We start from the raw sequence: 25429 nt of genomic DNA, 5'->3' as shown, positions 1-25429 counted from the left end.
ACCAGTTCCCGAGTAGGAAGCATCAGACTTGTTGTGGGTAGGCCCCTGCTTTACCTCAAAGTTCCCTTCTGCAGATAACCCTCAGCACTGACACTGCTGTACTACAGCTGACACCATGGCAGTGCCTAGGCAAACCAGAACGACAGCCATCATATTTAGTGATGGAGCAAATCAAACCAGGGGAATTCCTTTTTGTCAATAACCTTAAAGTCTTTCAGGAACTTCAAGAGGAGCGGGTGCAAACACTAACAATCCTGTTTCACGTCCAGGGTTGATGGACAAATTGAAATATTCACATTTCAATTACGTTCACCTCTGATACTGCAATACGGTTCTCAAAAGTGTAGCGTGCATAACCAGAGGTAAATACTAAACAGTTCCTATTGTAAAATGTGAGCAAATTCACAGCGGTGTGCGTTCCCAGCAGGCAGTATGTAAACACAGGAAAACATACACGCTTGTTCTGAAGACTCTGTATTTTAAAGTGAGCCCTTCTTCCCCGGCTGGGCAGACTCCCGTGAAATTTTTGAAGTCAGCTTGAAAACAAACAAACAAGCAAAAAGCAAAACAAAACAAACAAAAAAAAAACCGACAAGCTTTTCCAGTTTTGCAATACGACAGAAACCACTCGAATTGGGTTTTTGTTTGTTTACGGTTTTTAACACGCAAGCCGTCACGGCTGCGGCAGCCGCCCCGCCAAATTTCCCGCTTCCCGCGCGGGTTCTCGATGAGGCGGTGCGGGAACCCGGGCACCTCGGCGGCGATAAGGGCGGGCGCCTTGGCAGCGCTTCAGCGAGCCTCAGGGAAGGGCTTTTGGCGTATGAGGAGCCCTGCCGGGGCTAGAGCCGGCGCCACACGTCGTGGGCTCCCCCTAAAACCCCCTACTATCGCGACAGGCGCGAGAGAGGCGCGATAGCGGGCCCACAGAGTCGCCCGTAAGGTGGTGGCGGCGGGGAGACGCCGCCCGGGAGGGAGGGAGGGAGATGGCGGCGGGAGGGGAGATGGCGGCGCCGCCCGCGCCTCTCCCGCCCGAGCCGAATTTAAACTGCGCTGCCAGCCCTCGCGCAAAGCACCAACGCGGCCCGAGCCCGCGCGCCTCTCGCTGTTCCCGCCCGGCGGCCAATCGCGGAGCCTCTTCGTCCCCCTCCTCGCCAATCGGGGCGCGGCTTATTGCGGGCTGGGCGAAGCGCCCGTCGCCGAGCTGCGCTCCTGGCGCGGGGCAGGCGCGTCCCCCCCTCGCCGCGCTTTGTTGCCGCCTCTCCCGGCGGGGCGGCGGCGGCGGCGATGCCCGAGTTCCTGGCCGACCCGTCGGTGCTGACCAAGGAGAAGCTGAAGAGCGAGCTGATCGCCAACAATGTGAGCCTGCCGGGCGGCGAGCAGCGCAAGGACGTGTATGTGCAGCTCTACCTGCAGCACCTCACCGCCCGCAACCCGCCCGCCGCCGCGCAGCCCGACTTCTCCAGCGACGAGGAGCGGGAGCCCACGCCGCTCGGCCCCCGGGGCCGCGGGGCCGCCGCCGCCGGCAGGGTGAGTGCCGCCGCCGCGCTTCACTGCCGCCCGGGGCCCGCCCGCCGCTCCCCCGACGGCCGCTGGAGGCGCGGGGCCGCTCCCCGGGGCCGGGGGGGGGAGAAGTGGGGACGGCTCGGCCTCCCCTGGGCCGTGTGGAGCGACCTCTACCCCCCGGGAGACCCCCGATGGAGCGAGGTGAGGGTTGGAGGGGTGAGGGAGGGGAGCCCGCGGCTTCCTTCAGGAGGGAGCCTTCCCCCAAGCCGCCCGGAGTCGCCCCGAGGCAGCGCCGGGTGTGTGAGTGTCCCCACGTGGAAGGGGGAGGCTGCGGAAGAGCAGCGTGTTTGGGTTGTGTGGTGCTGCTTTGGTGCGAGGGTGCCCTCCCGTGTGTCCCAGCACATGCTTTATAGCAGTGCCGCTGCTCTGCGTTCTGCCGGCCAGCTGCTGCACGCTTTCCCAGACCTCGTTTTTAATGTCACGTATGTGTAAGGAAAAAGATGGGAGCCATTGCCTCTTAAAATCTTTCCCTTTAGGGAAACGTGTTTTCCCTTTTATATTTTAACGAGTACCCTGTAAATTTGCATGTATTAAGAAAGCTTTCTTTTTATTCATAATTTAAAGGAGGGTGCACTGTCTGCTCTCACGCAAAGGTTTGTACAGTGATTGCAAGCTACTGGAGTTGAGATTTGTGTGACACTACACTACTCTGAAATACTATCTTTAAAAGCTCATTTGTAAAGCAGGGGCAGAGAAACAGACTCTTTAAAAGAGATTTCATACTTAAAGTTTTTTAAGGGGGGGGGGAACAACGGTTGGTGAATTAAGAGACTGAAAATTGCAGCTAAAAGAAGATTTCTAACCAAATTACTCATCTGTTTTTTTTCCTAATATCTGCTCAATTCAAACACTTAACTAGTATTCACTGGAGTAACTTTATATTGAACTAGACATTTCTGTAACTTACAATAGTCTGCGTGTAGCATGTTAAAAGTGTTTTCGAGTCCAATAGGCTGTTTGTGTTTCACAGCCTGTAGGAGAATAGAATAGAATTATTGGGTAGATAGAACCATTAAGGTTGGAAAAGACCTCCAAGAACATCTGGTCCAACCGTCCCCCTACCACCAATGTCACCACTAAACCACGTCCGTAAGCAACACGTCCAACCTTTCCTTGAACACCCCCAGGGATGGTGATGCTACCACCTCCCTGGGTAACCTGTTCCATTGCCTGACTGCTCTTTCTGAGAAGAAATGTCTCCTCATTTCCAACCTAAACCTCCCCTGACACAACTTGAGGCTGTTCCCTCTAGTCCTGTCACTAGTTATCTGTGAGAAGAGGCCGACCCCCAGCTCCCCACACCTTCCTTTTGGGTAGTTATAGAGAGCAATAAGGTCTCCCCTGAGCCTCCTCTTCTCCAGACTAAACAACCCCACTTCCCTCAGCCGCCCCTCACAGGACCTGTGTTCCAAGCCCTTCACCAGCCTCATAGCCCTTCTCTGGACATGTTCCAGGGCCTTGATGCCCTTCTTGTACTGAGGGGCTCGAAACTGAAAAACGAAAGTCTCATAACTGCTAAAGTTCCAAGATGTTTTTTAACCTCCTTTCCCTTTTCCTGTGCTTGAGCTTGAACAATTGCGGGTGACTTTTCTGTTGTTTGCAGAGTGGGTGTTACCATTACAGTTAACAACAGCTGTAAGGTGCTGCGCTGCTTCTGCTAGTGTTGTGTGTTAATTTCATAGCAGTGTATCTTTGTGTTCCAAAACTTCACGGAATATGCTAGTGGCACTTGTTTGGATCTGGGTGTCCTGTGTCCTGTCTGAAGCCCGACATCCAAGGGAGTGGGTTTCTGTTATGGAAACAAAGTAAAATATTTTGATAAGACTAAGAGGGGACAGGAGGGAAAGCACTCAGACTTTTGAGAGAGAGGAACTACAAGCACGGGGCAAAGGGAGGATATTGAGGCTACGAGGCATTATGGAATAGATAAAGGAATACTGTATTTCCTCAAAGTGCCTTTGTAGGGCCTGGAAACAAAGGTGGATTCAGCATCCTCTACCTTCCACTGTTCTTTGCAACTGCATTGTTTTGTCTTCAGTATTTCGGTTAGGTGTGCACTTGAAAAGGATCAGCAAACAGTTTGCGCTGCATGCGTAAGGAAATAGAAGTGTACTCTATAACTTGCACTGGTACAATAGGGAGAGCTGCATTATTTTTAGGCTGAGATGAGACCAACAAAGCTGCAATGCTTTACTAGTTCCGTTTTTATTTTTATTGCAGGTCTTAGAAATTATAATATTGGTTTGTGTATATTGAGGGGGAAAATGTAAATGGGCTGTTTCAAGCCTTTAGGTAATCAACTTGACAAAACTGTAAAGACATCTCCTGTTATTCTGTGGGATTAAGAAAACAGTGGGCTACCGTCTTCTGTATCACTCCTGAAAGTTGGAGTACTGCTTAATTTGAAGGTTGCAAAAGTCTCTCCCATCCAGGTGATTCAGTCGAGGCTAGTATGAACTTGTAAAAAACACTGAGAGAGCACTTAGGTGGATTTGCATGTTGGAGGGTTCTGGCCCACTGTGCTTTTTTTCTTTGTGTATTTCTTTGGGCATAGCTTAACTTCATACGAGCATTTAAAACCAAATCTGGCTCGGCGCTGAATTCTCGCTCCCGCTGTTGGACGAGCGAATGCCTGATGCATGGAGGGAGAGAGGGGCCAGAACCGCGCCCAGGGCAAGCAAACGAGCGCTTTGAGCGGAGAGCAGCAACGCAGGCGGGAAGCCTCACTCACCTCTGCCTTCCAGGGCTTGCCCTCAGCGGTCCCGGCCCTCTGGTGCCCCTGCCCGCAGGGACCCAGCCCCGGGCCAGCAGGGACTGCCCGGGCTGGGTGCCGGGGGGCCGGGCACGGCACGGGGCGGGGGGCAGCCGCCAGGAGGCGCGGCGGGGAGAGGTTAAGGGAGGGAGGTCGTCTTTGGGTGCCCCGGGGTGGCTGCGAGCAGCTGGCCTGGAGGGTGCCCTGGGCAGCCACGCTGCAGGTGGTGTTGGGAAGATGGGAGCTAAACCGGCTCTCCGGACAGCACAGGTGGGTAGTTTGGTGTTGCTGTGGTCATTGATAATGTTAAACCTTCTGCTGCGGGCAGTGATGGCTTTAAACAGGTTATGCTGCCATCCTGACATTCTTCTCTGAGCTCTGGGCATTTGGTAATGCATTCAGGTGCAAGTTGCTCTGTGGATCTTTATCAACAGAGATTGAGAAGAAAAACATTTTCATTCTCCTGCTGCAACTTGGATCTTTTAAATCCGCTGCTCTTCCAGCACAGCTTTATCAATACTACATCCTGATTACCTTTCTCAAAACTAAAAGCCTCACTATATTAGTGATGTATTGGAGGACAGCAAGCTTCATGCACCCATAGTGCCTGTTCTTGTTTCATTTATATTTGTGTGAGTTGTAGAACTTTTTTGTTCCGATACAGTAGTGAACGTACAGGTGATTAACATGAATGTATGAGCAGATAATACCTGAAAGGGGAATTGTTCTGTAGATGGTATTTTTAGGACCTGAAGACATCACATGTTGGAACAGTAAACTCCTAAGGCAGTTAGTGTATTTTTTGGAACCTGAATGTCACAAATAGACTATTGTAATGTAGTAAGATCTTGTATCTCCTCTGAAACTCATTTTCTTACATGTAATGTGATACAGTAAAAATTTCTATTGCTTATGCTGCACTCTGCATTGCACAAGGTGACTTTAAGTGCTGTGAAATACATAAAACTTCCCAAATCAAAGTCAGGAAAAAATGTCATCCCAAATATATTGCTTAAAAGAACTTCCCTGTGAAATATTTGAAAGTGTCTTTTTAAGTGTGGACGCTTCTGTAGATGTAACACCTCTCTTCTTGAGCACGTTCCGGGGGTTTCACTGTAGCTATATGTGTTTACCAGGAGGGGAAAAGGCTTTTAAAATAATGCTTTTTGGGAACACGCTTTCTGACGATGATGTCTGCAGTATCCAGCTTCTCCTGCTCTACTAATGTGTATGGTTTTTTTTTTGTCTGGTGTTTTTTTGAGGGGAGGAGGGGGATTTGTCCTCCTTTTTAGCACACTGGTATGTGAGGACAGTGACTGGTACAGGAGACACCTTTTTGCTGCAGGGGGAACCATCTGCATCTGGATGCTCATGGTGTTGGTTGATCATGACCTGAATGTCAAGACAGACAGCTCAAAACGGAAATAACTACAAAATAGTTTTTGCCTCTGGAAGAGCATTGCTTTCAAGTACGTACCAAAAAAAACCGCCTTGACATTGTTGCCAAACAGGAGCTATTCAGATCTCAGAACACGTAGTTTTTTGACTTTGGTTACTGACGCCTTTCATGTCTCCCTGGAAGAATTTCTTCTGAAAGTGATATTTTTTTTTTTACCTTTAAAGTGGTGATATAAAAAAGATCAGTTGGATATCTTCTCAGTACTTCTGTAGATGAAGGTATAATGACATTTGGACCTGAAGGACCTATTGAAATTTTACAGGAGATGCCTATCAAATGTTTTTATTTTTTTGATCAGGTAGCCAGGTAAACACAGAGCTAGCATCTGCGCTTAGTGGTGTAGTTGATACGTAACAATAGCTGTAGCTGATATAACTGTACAATTTCAATCCCTTCCCTGTTGGAAATGGGCAGAATAATAAATCTGTACACTTTGTAAGATGAAGAATGTGGAAGGTGGGACTGCCTGCTTGGGTAGGTGAGAGAATGTAAAGTTTATAAGCTACCTGGTGACAAAAGAGGATCTACTCGGTGTTTCCTATGTGGTCGTATCTCCTGATGATGATTTGTTGTACAAATGTGACCTAGAGTGCAGATCAACACCTTTGTGGGCTTTTAAATGGTGCTCATCTGCAGTGTGAGCAACTGAGTAATTCCCGCCTCAGTGAGAAGTCCTGCCAGGCTCTTCTGCACCTCAGACTTTCTGCAGCTGTAGGATCTTGAACTTGGAAGGCACACTTGTTAGTATGCTAGTGTAAGAATAGTGGCCATATTTAAATAAAATAGACCCAAGTGTCCTGGTGAAGCAATTTTGTCTAACACTTCTCTGTCACTCCTGAACTGACGTGACAAAAGCTGCATTTCCAGGTCAGTGTTCAGCTGGTTGAGCCCTGGGAACATCTTGAGTTTGGTTTCTTGATTTGCTTCTTGTTCTGAATTTTTACTTTTTCACCAGAGACTGTGGTGAAACAACTCTTCACCGTGCAGCATTGATCTGTTTTCAGAGCAGATACATTCCTTTTGCTGACTAATGTAGAATTTAGTGCCTGGGGAGGAAGGAGTGGGAGGGGTAAGTAGTCCCTAATCTTATCGTTTAGGACTGTTACCATACATAGGCATGGAAATTCCAAGTCTGACATGTACTAGCTAGGGTTAAAAGGTAGAATTCTCAAAGCTGAGTGTATCGGCATCTCTGAATTATTGCTGCATAACTTCCTTTCCGTTGTTTATTTTGTCTGCCATGTAGCTTTGTAAATATTATGCCAAAGTCCAAGAGGACTTAGTTTAAAATTAAATTATTCTGCAGCAGAGAACTTTGTGTATGATTGAATAAGAAGTGCAAGGGGAATAGCCCTCTCTATTTCCCTGTGCAAGTCTGGTATTGAGACTTGGTAACTGCTGTTCCTTATCTTTTCCCAAGGAGAAATAACTAGTTGCTGCCAGAGATGACGCTGTACAAACAGAGAATTAAAGAGCATTCTGTTGACATGATTTGGGCTTCCTTAGCCTGTCTTAACCTCATTCAGAGAAATAGTAAAGAAGCCCTAAGCCTTTCTGCTGCTGGTGATGAAGCTGCACCTGCTTGCAATTAAAGCCCTTGAATATCCTAGTGTATGGGGCAATTTATCTCAAGATTTGAAAATACTTCTTTTGCTTGATGTCCCATAGTTTTGGTATTATTCAACGACTTCTTGAAGATGTTAGTTCTTGTCTGGTGCACTAGTGCTAGAACTAGTAAAGGTAGTGGTATGGTCTGTCTGACAAACTGGTGTGTGGCTATTGGATTTCTATTCTGAAACTGAGCCTGACAGATACGCTATCAAATGGCTATGTATTTGACATGAACAAATCTCTCCCTAGTGAAGTATGCTGATGCTCTTCCTAGAAAATGGGCATGACTGGAATTTTTTTAATGCTGCTAGCTCTTGTTGGAATTACAGGATCTTCAGATAAGGATTTATTAGTCTGGGTACAGCACTGCAAGAATATTGACAGCATTATAGGCAAAGTGATCAGCTATACCACCTTACTTCAGCAAATCTTGGTGTTCAACACAACTTCATTTTAAACACTTCCTCTGCACTGCAGTAAGACTTTAATTTTACTGAAAGTCACCAAACCGGGAATATGCGTTTTTTGTATTTTTCTTTGTATTTGCAGTGATAAATTTTATTGCAGGTTCTTTTGATCTGTCTCACAGGATAGTCCAACGAAAAAGTTATGATGCACAGAAAATGTAGGGGTGTGTTATAATATGATTATGGTAACTTCAAGTAATGTTGCTGAGATTAATGTGGTTGCACCATGGACAAGGTATGTGAGAGGTTCTTTCCTGTCTTCTAGAAGCAGGGACTGCTTCTAGGGACTAATCCTATGGACTGGTAAGTGGTTAAATGGCAGCTTTGTACTTGTACAAATGAAATCATTTGCTTCTCCTTTAAGGAGAATAGGTATTCAAAAGTAAAAGTTCGAGACCTCGCAGAACACAAGGAAATCAACGCATTGTGCCCTGTTATTGAAGGACACAATTACCTTCAACTTTTCATCCTTCCACTGCCCTTCTTTTCTGCTGAAACTGACTATTCTGATGGTCTAGATTTGTGTTAATACAAAGTGAAACAAAATAAGACAAAGTGAAATGGTGCTTGAAAGAAAAGTATCAAAGATACTGTAGGATGCAAGTTCGCTTGCATTGGAGGACCTTATTACTCATAAGTTGCAGTTAGATTTCTGGTAGCCAAGATTTTTGTAAACTACTTAGAATGCTGCATAGTTCTTCTGATATCTATTTTCAAAGAGTACAGCCTCTTTTGTGGCATGTAAGAAATATAAAGGCAATGGTAAGTTAAAATGGTTGCAGTTTCTTTAACAGTGTTGGAATGTTGACTTGCTGCACCACGTTAGTTGTCTTCTGAAATACCCAAGTATCATCCCAGTTAACCTGACTGGTGGTGTGTGCAAATGCTGGAGCTGACAATAGTCTAAACAGATCCTAACAAGCAAACCCAGCATGCGTTTTGGAACTCTTCCACTGTTTGTACAGGTCAATAGTTGAGGGGGGGGAAAAAGTCCAGATATGAAATTCTTGTTATATAGCAACACTATTTCAAGTTAAGTGTGACCGACAGATTCAAAAGTAAATTCAAGTCTCCTGTAGTTTAAGGTTGGTTGGTTTTTTGTGTATGGGTTCAGTGGGTTCAGTTATTTCAAAAAATAATCAGATTTTTACATGTTAAAGAAATTGAATGACAGATTTATACCTCACTTGATCAGTCATTAGTCAGATCTGCTACTTCAGTGATCTTATCCTTTCTTCAGACTTCTTGGAGTCTGTTTCTTGAGAACCCTAAGTTCTTAGATTCTTGTTTGTCAGCAGTTAGTTTTAAGTTCATCATGCTGGCATTTTCGCAGTCCAAGAGTTAAAGAAAATCTAACTTAATTACAGAAACAGTTTACGCTGGAAATCCTTATAGCTGTTTAGCTTTAAATATCAAGACCCAGCTTATATTCAAACCAGTATTAAACCGGCACTAATGGCTAGCTAGGTACTGTAGACTTGTATTGGTGATCTTACAGTCTTCAGTGCTATCTTACTAAATATACCACGGAAAAGCTGTTAATTGTGAGTGAATATGACAACATACTTGCATTTGGAATTTTAGGGTCTTCAGTAAGTAGAAGACCCAAATAGCTCTTCTGGGCAATCAAGTTGCATTACATTAAGTGTATAACTTATATCTGTTTATATCCTCCTACTTCGAGATAGTACTTCAAAGTACTTTGTGTTTCTATCGGATTTTCTCATAGTTGAGAGCAAGCAGTTCCTAAGCATATTTCTGCTGTCATACCTCATCAGTCTTGCAGATCTTGGAGCCTGGAAATGTCTATTGTAGTAACAACACTTGTTCAACTTGGGAAGCCTTCATGATCACTCTGTTTGGATATCGTGGAAACTGCTAATTTGGGAGTAGCATCTTGGCAGATTATTTTGATAACCATCTGTATGTGATGGTGGTGTGTTGCCAACTGTTCAAGTTGTGTTGCCAGAGTTGGGTTTAGCAAGATAGAGCTACAGTAGCAGTGGCCTAAGCAGGCAGGCAGGCTTCTCAGAATTTGAGGGTGTTCTTGGCTTTGCCTTTCCTCTACTTGTTTCATAACATCGTGTAATCTCACAGAGAACACTAGGAGAAGAGAGGGAATAGGCATTTGGGGAACTTGGATGGGAGGATGTGAATACTGAGGGACCTCCTTCTTATCATTAGAGGAAGAGGTATTGACCTGCTAGGTAGGAGGATAATGCAAAAAATGCTAATGGCACACAGATATTTGTTGTTTAGTGCTGGTTAAATGTCTAGTAGCTTGCCTCTCCAGTTATTGGAGAGACTCTCTCCTGTTGTATACTTCAAATTAAAATATGTGATCAGAATAATGAGTAAGATTTCTTTATTATTATTATAGAGACATCTTTTAATGGTTATTTCCCTTTATAAGTAGGAAACACGTGTTTATTTGGTAGGTGGAAATGGTTCGAAGGGTTTCATATATGCTTTAAGTTGAGGTGTGTGTGAATATCATCACTTTTCTGGACTCTCATAGCTCCCTGTGCCCTCAGAATAAATGAATAAATAAAAATGTATTAACTGGAAACATTCTGCCTTTTGTTTTTGCAGAAAGCCACGAAAAAATCTGACAAACCTAGGGCAGAGGAGAAGGATGACCTAGATATAACAGAGCTGAGTAATGAAGATCTTCAAGAACAACTTATGAAGTATGGAATAAATCCTGGTCCAATTGTAGGTAAGTCAACTGAACTAGCTAAAATGATCACCTGTTGAATGTGTTGAACTTCACTTCTGAGTACTCTGAGCTTTTCTGATTTGGTCACTTACATAATCAATACTGTTATAGTCTTGTGTTTTGCTGAGGATGGGATGTTTTCATTGAGCTATTTACACTGAAAATGCTTGAAGCACTCCTGTGTAGGCAAATCCAGTTTGTTCTTCATGTTCTAGGCCAGCTGTATGTGTTCCAGCTTCTGTTCTGAAGCTATGTAACTATTAAAGTTTAGCAGTGTGGTAATAAGCAGGCAACATCTGTACTAGAAAACCTTAAGTACAAAATATGTTACATAATAAGACATTATTATTCAAGAGCAGGACAAGAATACAGAATTTGCCCTTCCTTAGAGCGTTTCCTACTCTGTATTGTGCAGAAATCTTTTCCTTTGCTTGTTTCTTTTCTGGCCCCTTGAACTTTGTGTTCTTCCATCCTGCCTGCTGACCTACTTCAGCAGGAGGAATAGGGAGAAGTCCCCACCCCAACTTAATCTCCTGCCTTAGGCAGTCTCCTGTGTTACAAGATCAAAGCTCCTTGCCTTAAAAGACTGTGCGCTGACCTGATAGCAAGGTACTTTGATTTCACAGCTCTTCAGTAGAAGATGGTCTACTCTAGCATGCTGAGCCTTTTGTAGAATGTTTGAAATCCTGAGTGGAAGTGCCAGTGATAGAGCCTGGGAAATGACAGTGATAGAGTCTGGAGTCCTGTGTGCATTCAAATAGTCTTTTATGCATAATACTTTGTTAGCTGTTTCTGTATGTTTTCCCATTCAACTCCGTTCTCTCAGATAGCACTTAAGCCTTCTGGAAAATGCAAATACCTCTGCAGTCTACAAAAATATGTTTAGAAAGACGTTTAAGTTTTTGGTTTTAAGTAAAAGCCTTAGTTATTACAGCATGTGGATTCTGTTTCTTGTGAGAGTCTTCCGCTTCTTTTTAAGGATGGCTTCTTCTTAGAAGTTTCCTGATGAGGTTGGACTTTTGGCTGCTAGCAGTGCAGGCACTGGTCACTTCTGCAGATTTTTGCCTGCCCAATCCTGATGTGAGAGTATGTAATAATTTTTTGTTTGAAACAGCTGTCCTGTCAGATTAGGTGAGCCGTCCTAACAGCTAAATGCGGGAAACAAGGGGTTCTGTTTTTGCTGCTTATTTATACCACCTCTGTTTATTGGGCTGAATTTGCTAATAGGTCAAACGTTAAACTAGGAGAAGCTATGTTAATTCCAGGATAAAGAGGTTAAGAGGATAGTGGAATCTGCATGGACACTTACCCTCACAAAATTTAGTGAGATTGACACTGCAAGGGCATGACAACTTGCATATTGTGGCAAATGAAACAAAAAATCTAAAAAGCAGGTAAGTTATCCTTCCCTAGAGAAATGCTTGTAATATTCAGTTTGCTAACAGATCTAAGCTTGTCTTAATTTTCTTGAACCAAAAATTTAGAAGCCTTAGAGGAAGAATTATATACCTGGAGGTATATGCTTTGGGTCATACAGACTGATTAAAAATAGAAAACGTGTCTGGAAATTTGCAAGGGATTATATAATGGTCATGTTCTAGCAGTCATCAGGAAAGACTAAAACTGCATCTGTACCATGTATCTTCCCTTGCTACAGCTACAACTAGGAAACTTTATGAGAAAAAACTGTTGAAACTGATGGAGCAAGGTCCAGAATTGAAGTCACCCATGCCTCTGCCAGTGATTTCTTCAACTACTGAGAACACCAGACAGAACGGAAGTAATGATTCTGACCAGTACAGTGACAATGAAGAAGGTAAGACTGAAGTGGAACTTGCATGTGAACTACTCAAATTATACATAAGTAATACTTGAAGTAGAAGAAATATCTAAAGAGGGCATGATCTGTTGTTGAGGCTTTAATATACTGTTGTAGACCATGTGATAAGTATACTTCATCATGGAGTGCTAGCACAGTGATCTAGGGGCCTGCTTTGGGAAAGGACACTCCAGTGGTAAAATGTTCCGTTCTGTTTGTCCATTTTTTCACATGGAGTTGAGCCTGTAAATCTGGTTCCAGTTTTCATTGCACCTTATCTTTGAGTCTTGTCTTACAATGCACCCAGTAGTTATCTTCATTAGGGGATAGTCTATAAATGTTTGTTAAATTTCAGTACATTAAAAGTATCGTTTAATGTGTTTCTTGTGTATGATAATCTCTTATGTTCTGTTCCTTATGGATGTAGCTTGGTTTGAGTTGATTATTTTCTGGGTGTTTTAATATGTTTGTAAAAAAAAAAAAAAAAGTATGGGGCAGGAGAGGCGGGACCTAAAACACCATCACCAATTACAAAAAGTAAAAACAATAGGCTCTAAGGAATACATTGGATGGAATGTTTGAAGATGATTATTTTGTGTGGTTCATGGTGATTGCTGTAGTTCTGTGGATTTTTTTTTTTGAAAGGAACATCCAGAGATAGAGCATAAGGGATTGAAATACAACTAGGAAATTAGTTGGATCTCCTTTGTATTGTTGTGCTTGCTTTTGATCTTTGATTTCTTGTACTTGGTGGTGGTGATGGGGTTGTTAGAGGGTTTTGTTTTTGTTCTGGGATAGTCAAGACCCCAATCGTAACTTGACAGCTGTCTCCATTTAATTACCGAACTGTTCAAACATTGAAGGAAAAATGGAAAGTTTCTATACATTCAGGCTTAAAAAGCCCAAGGGATGTTAATAACTGAACTTGAAATCTGTGGTGTAATGCTGTTAGAGTTTTAGTAAGGGGACTGGAAGTGATGCATTCTCTTACTGGTGAGATGACTGCTAACCACTTGCAATTCTCTTGCATCAAAAAGGAGTTCTGTATAAGTACCTATTCTAAAGGAGACTAAATTTACAACCTAAAGCAATGTTGAAAGCTTCAGTCCCCTTACTACAATAAACAGTATGATGTTACTTTTGTTAAAGCAATTGTAACTTGGTATCAGTTCCGAAATGGAACTGCTGGATTAGTCAAAGCTTATCTGAAGTGTAGGATTATTTTTTTGAGGATAGAAGTGACATACTTGGGTCAGAATTTGGAAGTAATAAGGTTATTCTTCAGGAGACTTAGTTCTCCATTCAGTGGAGAAACTTAACCTGTACTTCACAACTTTTTTAAGGAAACAATAGTTTGTAACAGTAATAGTGCATCTTAAAATTATTTTTTGGTACTAATTTAAACCAGGTGTAGTTTATTAACAAGTAGTATTTAAAAAAAAATATTAAAACCACTTACAGATCCGAAGACTGAGCTGAGGCTTGAGAAGAGAGAACCACTGAAAGGCAGGACAAAGACTCCAGTAGCACTCAAACAAAGAAGAATTGTTGAACACAACCAGGTATGCTTCATTTAATGGCATCTAGAACAGCTACTAACTGCAGGCAGTGTACTTACTAAATATAATCGCACTTGACAAAACGGGCTATGCTGTTTTCAAGTTTAGTTTTTCTTAGCCTATTCTAATACAGCATGAAAATTCTGTGAATTAACTGTAGCTGCTGGTTTTTGCTTGTGTGAGAACATTCAAAATTATGGTCTGCAAAAAACTATTTGCCTCTCTTGCCGGCATCTGTAGCTCTATGTAGAGGAAAACACTAGGTCAATCGTAACATGCTTAGCTTTGGAAGAAAATAAGTCAGAGGTACTGATGTAGTCCTGTTTTATGTTTGTAGACGACTTAATAAAAGGAACGGTTTCTCAAACAAAAGACTTGGAAAATGTTCCCAATCTTTTTGTCTGATAAATATTTTTTTAAATGCCAGAAACATTATCATATTTCTATCTATTTTAGTATCTATCTCTAGATACATGTATGCATTTATAAATTCATGTGTTTATAATTGAGTTAAATATAACAATCCATAAAGTCATGTATTGCATATATATGCACATAAATAAATGCAGGCATATACAGAAATACCCGCATGTGTGTACACATGCATGCAGTTTCTATATAATAGTTCTTCAGCCACACATGTAGCAGCATTACTAGAGTAGACATTAATTCATTGGAAAGCTTCTCCTTAGAAGAAAATGATAACTGATTTGAATCTCACTGTATGTACTGATTGTCTTTAGAAATACTATTATTGGTTCTCTTTTCCTGGGGAAAGAAGGATTTTACAGAAGCACCTCAGTATTTAGCCAGCAGTTCAAAAGCCTGGATTCAGTGTTTGGTGGCTGATCTGTCCTTACGATGTGACAGTGTCAGTAAATATCCTGTTGCACAGCTTAGATTACTTAGGATATTTACAGCACTACTCATCTGACCAATAAGTAGCAGAGTTGTGCTACAGTAAGGACTTGTCCAGAAAACATTCAGGAGGGGCACAAAACCTAACCTGCTAATAGTTTGATATTAGCAGATCAGTATCTTAGTGGATCAGACTTGTCTGACTACTCTGTAGTATGGTAAATGCTAGATTCTTCCTATTCAGATGGCATGTGTGTGTATCAGCATCCTTTTACTATGGGTATTTCTTAAAGCAGGTAACACGCAGCTGTGAGCTTGGGTAATACAACACAACTATGGAGTTCCATAACTAGTTCTGCGTATTTTTGACTGGCTTCTTAGGGATACAGACTAAACTGATCTCACTTCTACAAATCAAAACAAACACATGGTTCAACACACAAAATCAATATTCATTATTCAGTCAATTTCAGCTCGTGATGGTGTTTATAATGGGCATCTAGATTTATAAAGTTCTTGTACTTCTAGGATTATTGCTTCCTAAGTTGCTATCCACCCCAAAATCCCTGCTAGCCTCAATATGTTAGGGTTATTTAATACAGCTATCAACAGACAAAGCTTCATAATCTTTAGGAACCCATTCCCTTTTTATTCTGTATTTTCATGACATTTTTTAAGTGATGAGGTCTTACTTTTTTGTTCATCCAATTTCACTGTCATAACATTGAGTTATTACTATTTTCTCTTGTAATCTTTGTAATCTTTATCATGCGTAGTATAGATGCAATGTTTTTGCTACTTCCATATTTTAGTAACCAGTGGTTAATGTAATATCACTTGATTAATCCAAAAAGGTATCATTTCAAAGTGATGACACATTCTTCAAGAACTCTAGCTTGTTCAACCTGTGAACTCCTGACTGCTGTTTAAAAAACAAAACAAACAAAAAAACCACCAATGCTTTATAATTGCTCGAAGCCAAGAGGATGCAAAAGCCAGTGTCTTGGGCCAGCAAATACATAGCCATGCATTTTGCTGAGAACGAAACTGGAAGACTGGGAAAATTATAACCTTTATTTTCCCCTTCTGTGAAATTGGATCTTAAGATTGCAGCTTATGTGTCAATTAACCATACTCATTCTACAGAATTATATGCAACTCGTGTTTGCTGTGTGGCACTGGATCTAAGACTGGGGCTCTGAAGAGTGGTGGGCTTGGACTGGTTGGCAGTGTGTTGTTAACAACCTGTTAGACACTTCTAGGTCCTGTGCAGCACTATTCTTAACCTAGAATAGTGAAAGGATTGTCTGTCATCTGGTGCTGAACTGAAGACTTGGCACTGATGGATGTTGCTATTCTCTTTTAAGAAAAGAGTGCAAATAAGTCTTAGAGCAGGCTGGTTGCAATAGAAATTTGGGGGGGGATTTTATGAGGTCTGTGCGTCTTATCAGATAGCAGTGGAGGACTAAATAAATTTGAGCTTAGTTCTTTGTACATATTTGCCTCCTCATAGTGAACTGGAAGAATTGGAAGAAAACCCTAGCTTGAATGTCCTCTTCCAACCAAGTAGGTGAACATAGAGTTAAAGGTGAAAACCTTGAGCTTAAGGCCTCATAGTGGATGGCACTGGACAGAAAGAGGTGGGCTAAGCCACTTGAGGCCTCCTCACAGTGTAGAAAGTCTCAAGAAGAGCAAGTATTTCTATAGTGGCATTCTGGTTGTGCTGTTCTTACTCTTCCCTGCTCTTTTGTTTTTGACTACCTGTATGCATATGCTGAATGATACTTCTGAACCACAGCGCTGTAGCTTTCTGTGATCGTATACAGGGTGTTGGTGTATCTAAATGTATTGCATTTTAATAGGGTTTATTTACTTTGAGTATTTGTGGAATAAGCAGAGAACACCTCTTGAATTAATGGTGAGGATAATCCTAAGTGTAGACTTTTTGTCTGTGGAATATGCCCTGCTGAAGTCTGGATGGTTTTCATGCAGTAGACTTGGTCTTTTCCTAGACTTCTCATGCAAGATCTCCCTGGTACTTAAAATACGTGAGTGTCAAACATGAAAAAGTAAGGAGATAAGGGCTTATTTATTGAAGCACTTCTAATTTTTTATTGTGGGGGGAAAAAAGATTAGTTCCTAGTAAAACAGTCTGGGGCAGGGGAGCTTTCCAATAGTAGGATTAGGGAATTGCCTCTCTGCTTTCTGAAGTGGAATGTATTTGAATGGGACTACTCTGAAATTAGTGTTTTCTCTAAGCTTCTAAGGAAGAACATCTCTCAAATAGAAAGAAGGATATGGGGAGAAGGAGATATGATTGAAGGTGTTGCAGGTTAAGCTTTTGTTAACAGGAAAAGCTGAGAAGTCAGTGTCTGGTGAATGTATAAAGAGGGATCAGGAGACCTTTCATTAGAAGTCTATTTAAATTTAAAAGAATACTGGGAGACATAGGCTGAAATCTACAATTCTATATGAAGCATTTGAATCTATTTGCGTGAAGTCTGTGCATGAATATCCATCATTTGGTTTTCAAAGTATTTCAGTAACTTTGGAATAGGCAAAACACTTGTGCTCCCTCTGCTGGATATGTAGCAGCTGTAACACAGAACTTCTATTTATAAACATTAAACTGCTTAGCTTCTAGTTTCACTGGAGTAACTTACAAGGTACAAGTGGGGAACTGAGAAGGGTGTTAAACTTTTTTTTTTTTAACCTCTCGATAGATAGGTACTTTCCAGTCTACTCCGAATGCATTCAGTTTTGTGGCTAATATTCTTCCAGAGAAGTTATTTTGTTGTGCAGCACTGGTCTGTGTAATTCCCACTAGCACCAAATGTAACTTAAAGCTTGGCAATGTGCCAGTGGAAGAGATGTTAATGTGCAAAGACTTCAGTATTAACAAATAGCTTTTTATTTCTATAGTTTTTTAAAGATAACCAAATAAAAAGGAAAATATTCTTTAATTTTGAAGAAACAGGCCCTCCTTCATCTCCCTTTCCTTCCAGGTGTGTGCTTGGAATTAGGTTTGAGGAGGATTTTAATTTAATTTTAAATATAGCTTGCGATAAGGCATGGGGAATGGTCCGTTTGTTAATGGCTATAAAAATCTGGCACTTCATGTTGTTACACGGTTGTGTAATGATCTGTTTCAGGCTTGATCGTTTAACCCACAGTTAAGTGAGAATTGAGTGATTTTTCAGCATTATGTGGGAACTTCTAAGATTATAAAACATCTCTCCATCCCTCTTCCCCTCTCCCATATGGAGATAAGATCCTGTTGAAATGCAGGTATCTGTGCCTAAACCACTATTGTCTTGGCTTGAGAGAATATGCTGTTGGGTAAAGAACAAGTTGTTGCATTCTGCTTATGATTGTACTGTTTGGTTTTTCCTTCATTTTTTTTGTATAGGTAGGTAATGTAACAGGCGTAGAAGTTATATCTGCTGTCCATGACTTGATGTGACTACTTGCAGCATTATGGATTTCATGCTATTGCAGTGAGCAGATTAGCTCTTGGTCATTATTTAGTCCGTTCTGTATTTGAAAAATAGCATGGTCTAACATGAGTATTGTGGTCAACACTACCTGTCTAGTTAGCCAGGCATTATTGAACATAAGGTTTCAAGTTTTTTTGTTGTTGGTTTTGTTCTTGGTGGGGGTTTTTAATGTATTCTAGATAAATTGGTTCTGGAGTATGCATGCTATTTTGGCGTTTGTTTTTGGGTATCTGATGTTGAGAGCTGGCTTTCATGTGTTTGATCATGTGTTTGATGCTTGAATAGACTTATTCTCAAGATGGATTTACTGAGACTGCCTGGACAAGTGGATCTTCAAAAAGTGGACCTCTTCAGGCATTTTCTAGGGAGTCTACCAGAGTGTCAAGAAGAACACCAAGGAAAAGGGTGATGAGAGGCTTATTATAATAGAAAAGCTTTTTTTCTCACTATTAGGGTCCCAGTGGCTATTTCATTCAACTGTTTTCTTTTGTTTGTTTTAAACAAACAGGTGGAAGCTACAGCACAGTTGCCTGTAGATGATGCTGTAATATCAGAGAGTACTTCCCTAGCTGACACTATACTGACTGCAAGCGACGAAACCCTAGTAAATATGCTTAGTAAATATATGTAATAAATCATGCGAGTGGTATTCTTCTGTAATATATCTGCTGACAGAACCATTCCTTTTGAAGACATTATTTTAAAGAAAGCAAGACTGTCTTCTATTAAGTAGTCTTTGAAACCACATTCAGTATCTATATTAGTGCCTAGTGGTGATCACTTTGAGATGGCACTAGGTAGTCACCTAGTCTCGTGTCTTTTTCGGGGGAGGGTTGAGAAGAACCACTTTAAAGGCCTTGATTTCTATTTAGTTCATTTAAGCACATGCAGAATATCTGCTTTAAAGTTTGGCTTTTTGTGTGAACTAAACAGCTTTTATGTTTCTAAATGGCTTAAAAGAAACTATTTGGAATGATAAGCAATGCATTTCCTGTGCTTATTTCAGAGTATCTGTTACATAACTTTCTTGAATTTATTGCTAACATACATATTTTTGATACATTGTAAGGGTTTTGTTGTTTGGTTCTATTCCCCTTCCCCCTTTTTATTTTGTGTTTTTGGTTAATTCTGAGTTTGAACAATTTTGAATCTCGGCAGGTTGGCAATAGGGTGCCTGGAAATTTCAAGCATGCAGCTCCTACACTGTCAATCAGTGAACTCTCAGACATGCCCAGAAGAACACCAAAGAAACCATTGATGACAGCTGAAGTAAATAAACTAAAATTCAGATTGATATTGCTTACTTTCTGTGAACGAGATTCTTGTGTGTATGTGTTTAGCCCTTGGTATAGAAGGGATGGAAGGTGTCATTGCCCTGGTGGCACAATAGTTGAACTAGACTAGCATTGTCACGTGGCATCAAAGAGAATATAAAAGTTTATGATCTTCCCCTTTCAGCTTTTTTAAGGGAATGGGGAAGGGTGGGAGGATCCTGTGTTCTTTTTCCCAAGCCAAGTATGTTTGGGGCTATTTCTCCATATGCTGCTATTTTTTCTGTACAGAATGTAACTTTTTCTTTTAAACTATTAACTAGTTCAAAGACAGCGTGAAATTGTTACCTAGCATTGATTTCATATATCAGCATTTTCTGAAGGGAAAAAAAAAAAACCACAATGTGCCTTAATTGAAGGACTAGAATAGCAGAATTACTTTAAAGTCTGAGTTTAGAAAGCAGCTGCAGATTCCTGTCAGTTACTGGGGGGCGGGGATTCTTCTACTCTTAGCCTATTCAAGCTGTCAAGATTAAGTACTTATTGGAGAAATGTCTAAAGCACTGGCAAGCCCATGTAATTGTATTAATGTAGTACTGTAATATTGTGCAATTCTATGTAACAAGATTATGCTTGGCTAAATTTAAATGGAGTTTATTGCTCCAAGTAATTACTGTAGATAAATGTGCATTAACACTTATGAAGCCTGCTCTACCAATGGACATGAGATTTATGAAATGGTCTATTTTTTTTATAACATGGGTAACTGCAGTTTAGACTTAGTTGTCAAATAGGAGGTGGTGGGAAAACTTGTTTTATTATTTCAAACTGCATATGTTTTCAGTTGGCTGGTGTTTCACTGTACTATGGCATTGTTTATTACAGCAAAAAGAGACAGAGTATCCCCATCAATGCTTGTTTAATCATGTTGGCCATAAACATTCCCGTGACCTGCTCAACACAGCCATGATAGAGGTGATGGTTAATTTTTTTTGATCATCTAGATCATTGGCTGGCAGTTGTATTTGATTTATACAACATATTCTTTATCTTAAAGGAAACTGAGGAGAGCACTGAATGCTTTAAGACACCAAAAGTGACCAGACAGCTGCCAGTAATGAAGGTTAAACCAACTTTTAAAACCCAAGAATTAAGCTGCTTAAATGTCACTGGGTGACTCAAATGCTTTCTTGCAAACTGCATGCGGTTATGGTCACTGAGATAGTTATATAGGAGCTTATTGTTTTGAAGTTTGTTAGGTCTATAACTATTTTTGTTTTTCTAGGTGCTGGAAAGAACTCATACAGAAGAACGAAGAGTAGAAAGGGATATTCTTAAGGAAATGTTCCCTTACGAAGTATCAACACCTACAGGAATTAGGTATTGTTGATGTTTATGGGGGGCTTGTTTCTCAGTTAAAGATGCTTTTCAACTTAAATAGGTTTTCATTAAATTACATTGCTAGACTTCTGAGGAATGACTTTTTGTATTCTGGCTCAGTGACAGGAGAGAGAAACAATTCTGTTTGTGTACGTAGTTTTTTCAGTCAAAAAGCCCTTTTATTTAAACTGGAGAGGATGGAGAGAATATAGCGTTATAGTAGTAATTATTACTGGAACTCTTGGATGCTGGAGGTTAAATGAAGGGGCTTCTCTGTGGTAATGTTTCAGTATTTGAGTTTTTGGCTAGATGCAACTGCTTTTGTTCTGCTGTTACTTAAGGAAAAGTCTCCCAGCACAGATTTGAGCTTTATTTTTGAAAGCTAAAAGTAACTTTCAAATACTGTTTTTTCCTTAAGTAACAGTCCTGTTGTAGTCAAAGACTACTGTGTATGAATAAGGATAGACTAGGAAGGGCTATGAAGTTCTCCTGGAACTCAGCTTTTAAATAAAAACTGGAACAACCCTCTGGATAATCAATTCATAAAATTTTGACTGTCCCTTTTAGAGACTGAGGTAGTAATTTCTTCTGTGTTAAGATACCGTGAAGTCCACTCTTACATTATTTCCAATGTGTTAACTAAAACTTCAATGTGAAATGCAGTTGCATAAAATCATGCTGTAAGGAGAACGTATAGAATCAGTTACTACTTTTATGGGCACCATTCAGCTCTGTTTTCTCTTGTTTGAGGTTTATCAGTCTAGTTAAATCTATGCCCCGTTTTTTATTAAAACCATGCTTGCATGCTCTCATTGAATATAAGGGCATGGCAATGTATGTGGGTCCCTTAACCCTTACCACTTTGTTACCTGGCTCAGTGTGTTGACGTAGCCATTAGCCACTGGTAACAGTTTAATGGCCTTGGCTAAACCTAGGTTTAGAAATCCTGGAAGGACTGTGTAAGTGGTGAGTAAAGACACAGAAATGCTTTGTAGAGTTTTATTTCTAGTCATGATATGAATGGATAGATTGACAAAGTGACATTGATTTTTTTTAAAGGGATGTATATTTAAATGCTGAATGGTTGACTTTAACTATTGTATCTTTAAAATATAGCACGTCATTACAAAGTGTTTCAGGTACCCCATTCACTGGAAGTAATTTATAATTCTTCATCTGTACTAAAAATTTTCCTGTATACTTTAGATTGCTCTTTTAAATGTACAACATTCTCTTCTCTTTAATTAACAGCGCTAGCTGCCGTAGACCAATTAAAGGAGCTGCTAGCCGGCCTATAGAGCACACTGACTTCAGAATGGAGGAAAGTTTTGCTAAGTATGCTCCAAGATATGGTACCTCAAGCGACATCAAGTCAGAGAAACCACCAACAAAAAAAGAACGCTCCATTCCCCTTTGGATAAAAATTCTTCTCTTTGTTCTTGTTTCAGTCTTCTTGTTTCTGGTTTATCAGTCTATGGAAACTAATCAAGGAAACCCTTTCTCTAAATATCTGAATATTGTCTCTCGAGACAGTGCCAAATGAGTATCTTTCTGAAAGGCACACCTGATTCGATCTCCTATTTTTAATTGTAGAGAACTCTTCTGCCCTCTCATCGGCTCAAGGACTACTTACAAATAATGTGATTGGAACCTGATAAATTGGATAAATGAAACAAGCTAACATTAAATGGACATCAGTAACTTTCTGGACTTTGGACTAGGAGATCACTTTGCCATAAGAGTAACATTTTTTTAGATCTTTGAACTTTTGTAGGCTTTATTTTTTTAATGTGGACATCCTTTAAATTCATTTTTGAGAAACTGTATATTTGTTTTTGCAAGATCTTGGAAGCTGAGAAGGGTGAACATGTAGTAAAATGTGAAGCTGTGTTTTTTAAAGCTTTCTTTGTACAGAAAAGAAGTTGTACTTTTGTCTATAGATTATGGTGGAGGAAGATTTTTAACACAAGTGATAAAGGGAAATGCATTTCCATGCGTTTTTCAGTAACACTTTAACTGATTTTGGTGTCTTAGGATGTAGGGAGAGTACAACAATCTTTTCTGTAGGTTACTGTAACATTTTAGTAAATGTAACTGTAGACCTGTTTGCATTTCTGTAAGTCATAGAATCATATTAGTAACTCTGTTTAAGCGTAACATTTAAGTGTATCACTTCATTTTAATGCTTACAGTGTTGTAGGAGCTGAGTACAAACTTAATTGGCGACAGATATTTTAGACGAACTTATTTATTAGTAATACATGTGTAAGACAAATTGCATCAAATATAATTTGCTACTAAAATGCCTTTCTTTGGGTAAAGGTTGTTATCTAAATTAATCTGAACTTCAACTTCGGCAGTGGTCTTTCTTAAAAAAGCGAGGTCTTTCCAATACAGCTTTATGTGATTTTTGAATATTCATGTAGAGAGGTATTCTCAAAGTGTGAAAATTCCATATGAAGTTTTATTCTTATATGAAGAGGGCATTGCTGCATTTTCTTTTACAGTTTCATCTTCAAAGGTGAGATTTACTACATTCATGCAGTTGAGTATTTTTCTCAGTGGAAGCATGCTGAAACACTCTATATTGTGTAACTTAGTTGAGCAGGCAGCTGGCTTCACTACTACCAATAAGGAGTGATAAGCAACAACTTTTCAAAGTGAATGTATACATTTTTGGTGTGCTTAAATCTGCAGCATACAGATGTTCAGTCTCATTGCTTCATACAAAATTGCAATAAATCATACTTATTCTTAAAGTGCTACTTATGAAAAGCTGAGAACATTAGTTAATAGTCTGTTTTTACTTTAGGTACAATTACTGTGTAGACTGTAGTTATGGGGAAAACATTACTTTCTGTGACCTTTGGGACAAACTCGGTAATTTTGTAGCAAAGCAATAGTTTTTTCTGTTAAGAGTAATGTTTTTTTCTTCTAATCTGCTTTTTGAGTATTTCAGATAGCTGAACTTGTGTCCATCCTATAGAAAATTGTAACGTAAGACATTCACTTTTGGTGTCAAAATGCAGGAAAATAAAGATGTTTTTAATGTGTGTAGGTTTTCCTTACCAAAATAAATGCATTGCTTGAAAAAAAAGCGAAAGTAAGACAATTGGTGCATCAGTGGTGTTTTGTGCTGCTAGGAATTCCATGTTTATAAAGGTAAATAAATCTGATACTAAAAACAGAATGGTTTGTGTCAACATTTGGTAAGGGAAATATTCATAACACTTGCACTATAATTTTTGTACAGTAATCTTTTAGCATACATTAGGTCTTTACTTTGAACAGGGGAAAAGCTAGGCAGCTTTTTGGTGATGAAGAATTTTCCTTTTCATGTTATTTTTCATCCCACTTTGCTACATGTGTTAATGTGAAATATATCTTTATGTTCTCTAGTTACATGGAATACTTTCAGTCGACCTTCCTCAGGGATACTGCTAGTGTCATCAAAAACAAACAAAAACCCTGCAGTGCAATTAAATGTCATCATTCTTTCATTTATGCACTGTTTTGGAGAATCTCCAAAAGACACCTTTCAACTTCAGCGTTAATTCACAGTAGGTAAAGACTTTTCCACGTAAGTCTTTAAAGTGATCTATGTGCAGTTCACTTGTAGTTGGAAACAATTTATCTTCCAGAAATGAGTGATCTTTTTGTTTTTCTTGACATTTAGACAGAATCGGGTTAAAATTTCAGCAGCAATCACAAAATAGAGCAATTGTATTGGCTAGTAATATAATAGCATCCAAATTCCAGTTACAAAGATCAGTTGAATTCTTATGTAGTAATTATTTAAGTTTACTTTTAGGCTAGAGGTTACAAAACATCTGAAAAGAGTCTGTGTCAATTAATCAGGACAAATGTTTTTTGTTGGGTGTATGTTATGCTGTATTCCCCCTTCCATCATTGGTCTTGCTGTGTAGGATACTGAAAACACGGCAGATTTTTATTTTCCCAGTCTGAATGAGAGCTTTCTAACATGAAGCTTAAACTTCTCCCATTTAAACTGTGTGGTAATCTGTTAACATTCACAGTTTCAGGTGTCTGGTATCAGGCTAAGAATCACTTCCATGTTCCAACACTTCCAGTGTTGGAACTTAATTTTATGCACCTGATTCATGGTAAGGCTGTGAGAGTTTACATGGTATATAAGACAGGAAACTCTCAAGGAGGGTCTTTAATTTAAAATTGAGGTTTGAAACATCAATTGCATTTAAGTAGGAAACATTGTGAAGGAACTATTTCCTCTTCAGGTTTACATAGCAGTATGTCTGTACTGTCCTGCAGAATGCCGTTTTTCTCATGGCTTGACCTGTGAAAGTCTCTACAGTACCAAAATCCTCAGTTTTTGCCACCACCTTCTCAGATGGTTCTGTACACAAAATGCCTTTATTTTATTTGTAACTAGTTTGTATGAAGTTAAATAGGAACAGGTTAGTTCAAAAATAATGCCTTTAAATAACAGAGCTCT

General features: G+C 40.2%; 1 protein-coding gene across 9 annotated transcripts; it reads left to right on the top strand.

The window, feature by feature from the left end:
- The first annotated feature begins 1070 nt into the window (after nucleotides 1-1070).
- Nucleotides 1071-24052, top strand: TMPO (thymopoietin). Of its 9 annotated transcripts, none has more exons than XM_080596073.1 (11): nucleotides 1072-1527; nucleotides 10445-10571; nucleotides 12229-12387; nucleotides 13852-13952; nucleotides 18590-18709; nucleotides 18813-18908; nucleotides 19460-19573; nucleotides 20461-20550; nucleotides 20633-20698; nucleotides 20861-20955; nucleotides 22207-24052. In XM_080596073.1, the coding sequence occupies exons 1-11, from the start codon at nucleotides 1285-1287 to the stop codon at nucleotides 22496-22498; spliced, it is 1503 nt and encodes a 500-aa protein (XP_080452199.1). In that variant the 5' UTR covers nucleotides 1072-1284; the 3' UTR covers nucleotides 22499-24052. The 9 variants fall into 9 exon arrangements, with proteins under 9 accessions (XP_080452205.1, XP_080452199.1, XP_080452202.1 ...); XM_080596074.1 differs by having other exon boundaries at nucleotides 1073-1527; nucleotides 19463-19573; XM_080596076.1 differs by lacking the exon at nucleotides 20633-20698 and having other exon boundaries at nucleotides 19463-19573.
- Nucleotides 24053-25429: the final 1377 nt, after the last annotated feature.

This window comes from Anser brachyrhynchus, assembly GCF_964034855.1.
Source record: "Anser brachyrhynchus genome assembly, chromosome: 1".
NCBI lineage: Eukaryota > Metazoa > Chordata > Aves > Anseriformes > Anatidae > Anser > Anser brachyrhynchus.
Note: the sequence above shows the minus strand (reverse complement) of the source record. Positions and strands in the feature narration are given on the sequence as shown.

Bases quoted from the DNA above. Each gene is read 5' to 3' on its own strand.
- TMPO (XM_080596073.1), top strand. From the start codon at position 1,285: ATGCCCGAGTTCCTGGCCGACCCGTCGGTGCTGACCAAGGAGAAGCTG. The intron at 10,572-12,228 runs GTAAGTCAACTG...CCCTTGCTACAG, and splicing joins AAATCCTGGTCCAATTGTAG to CTACAACTAGGAAACTTTAT. The intron at 20,551-20,632 runs GTGATGGTTAAT...TTTATCTTAAAG, and splicing joins TCAACACAGCCATGATAGAG to GAAACTGAGGAGAGCACTGA.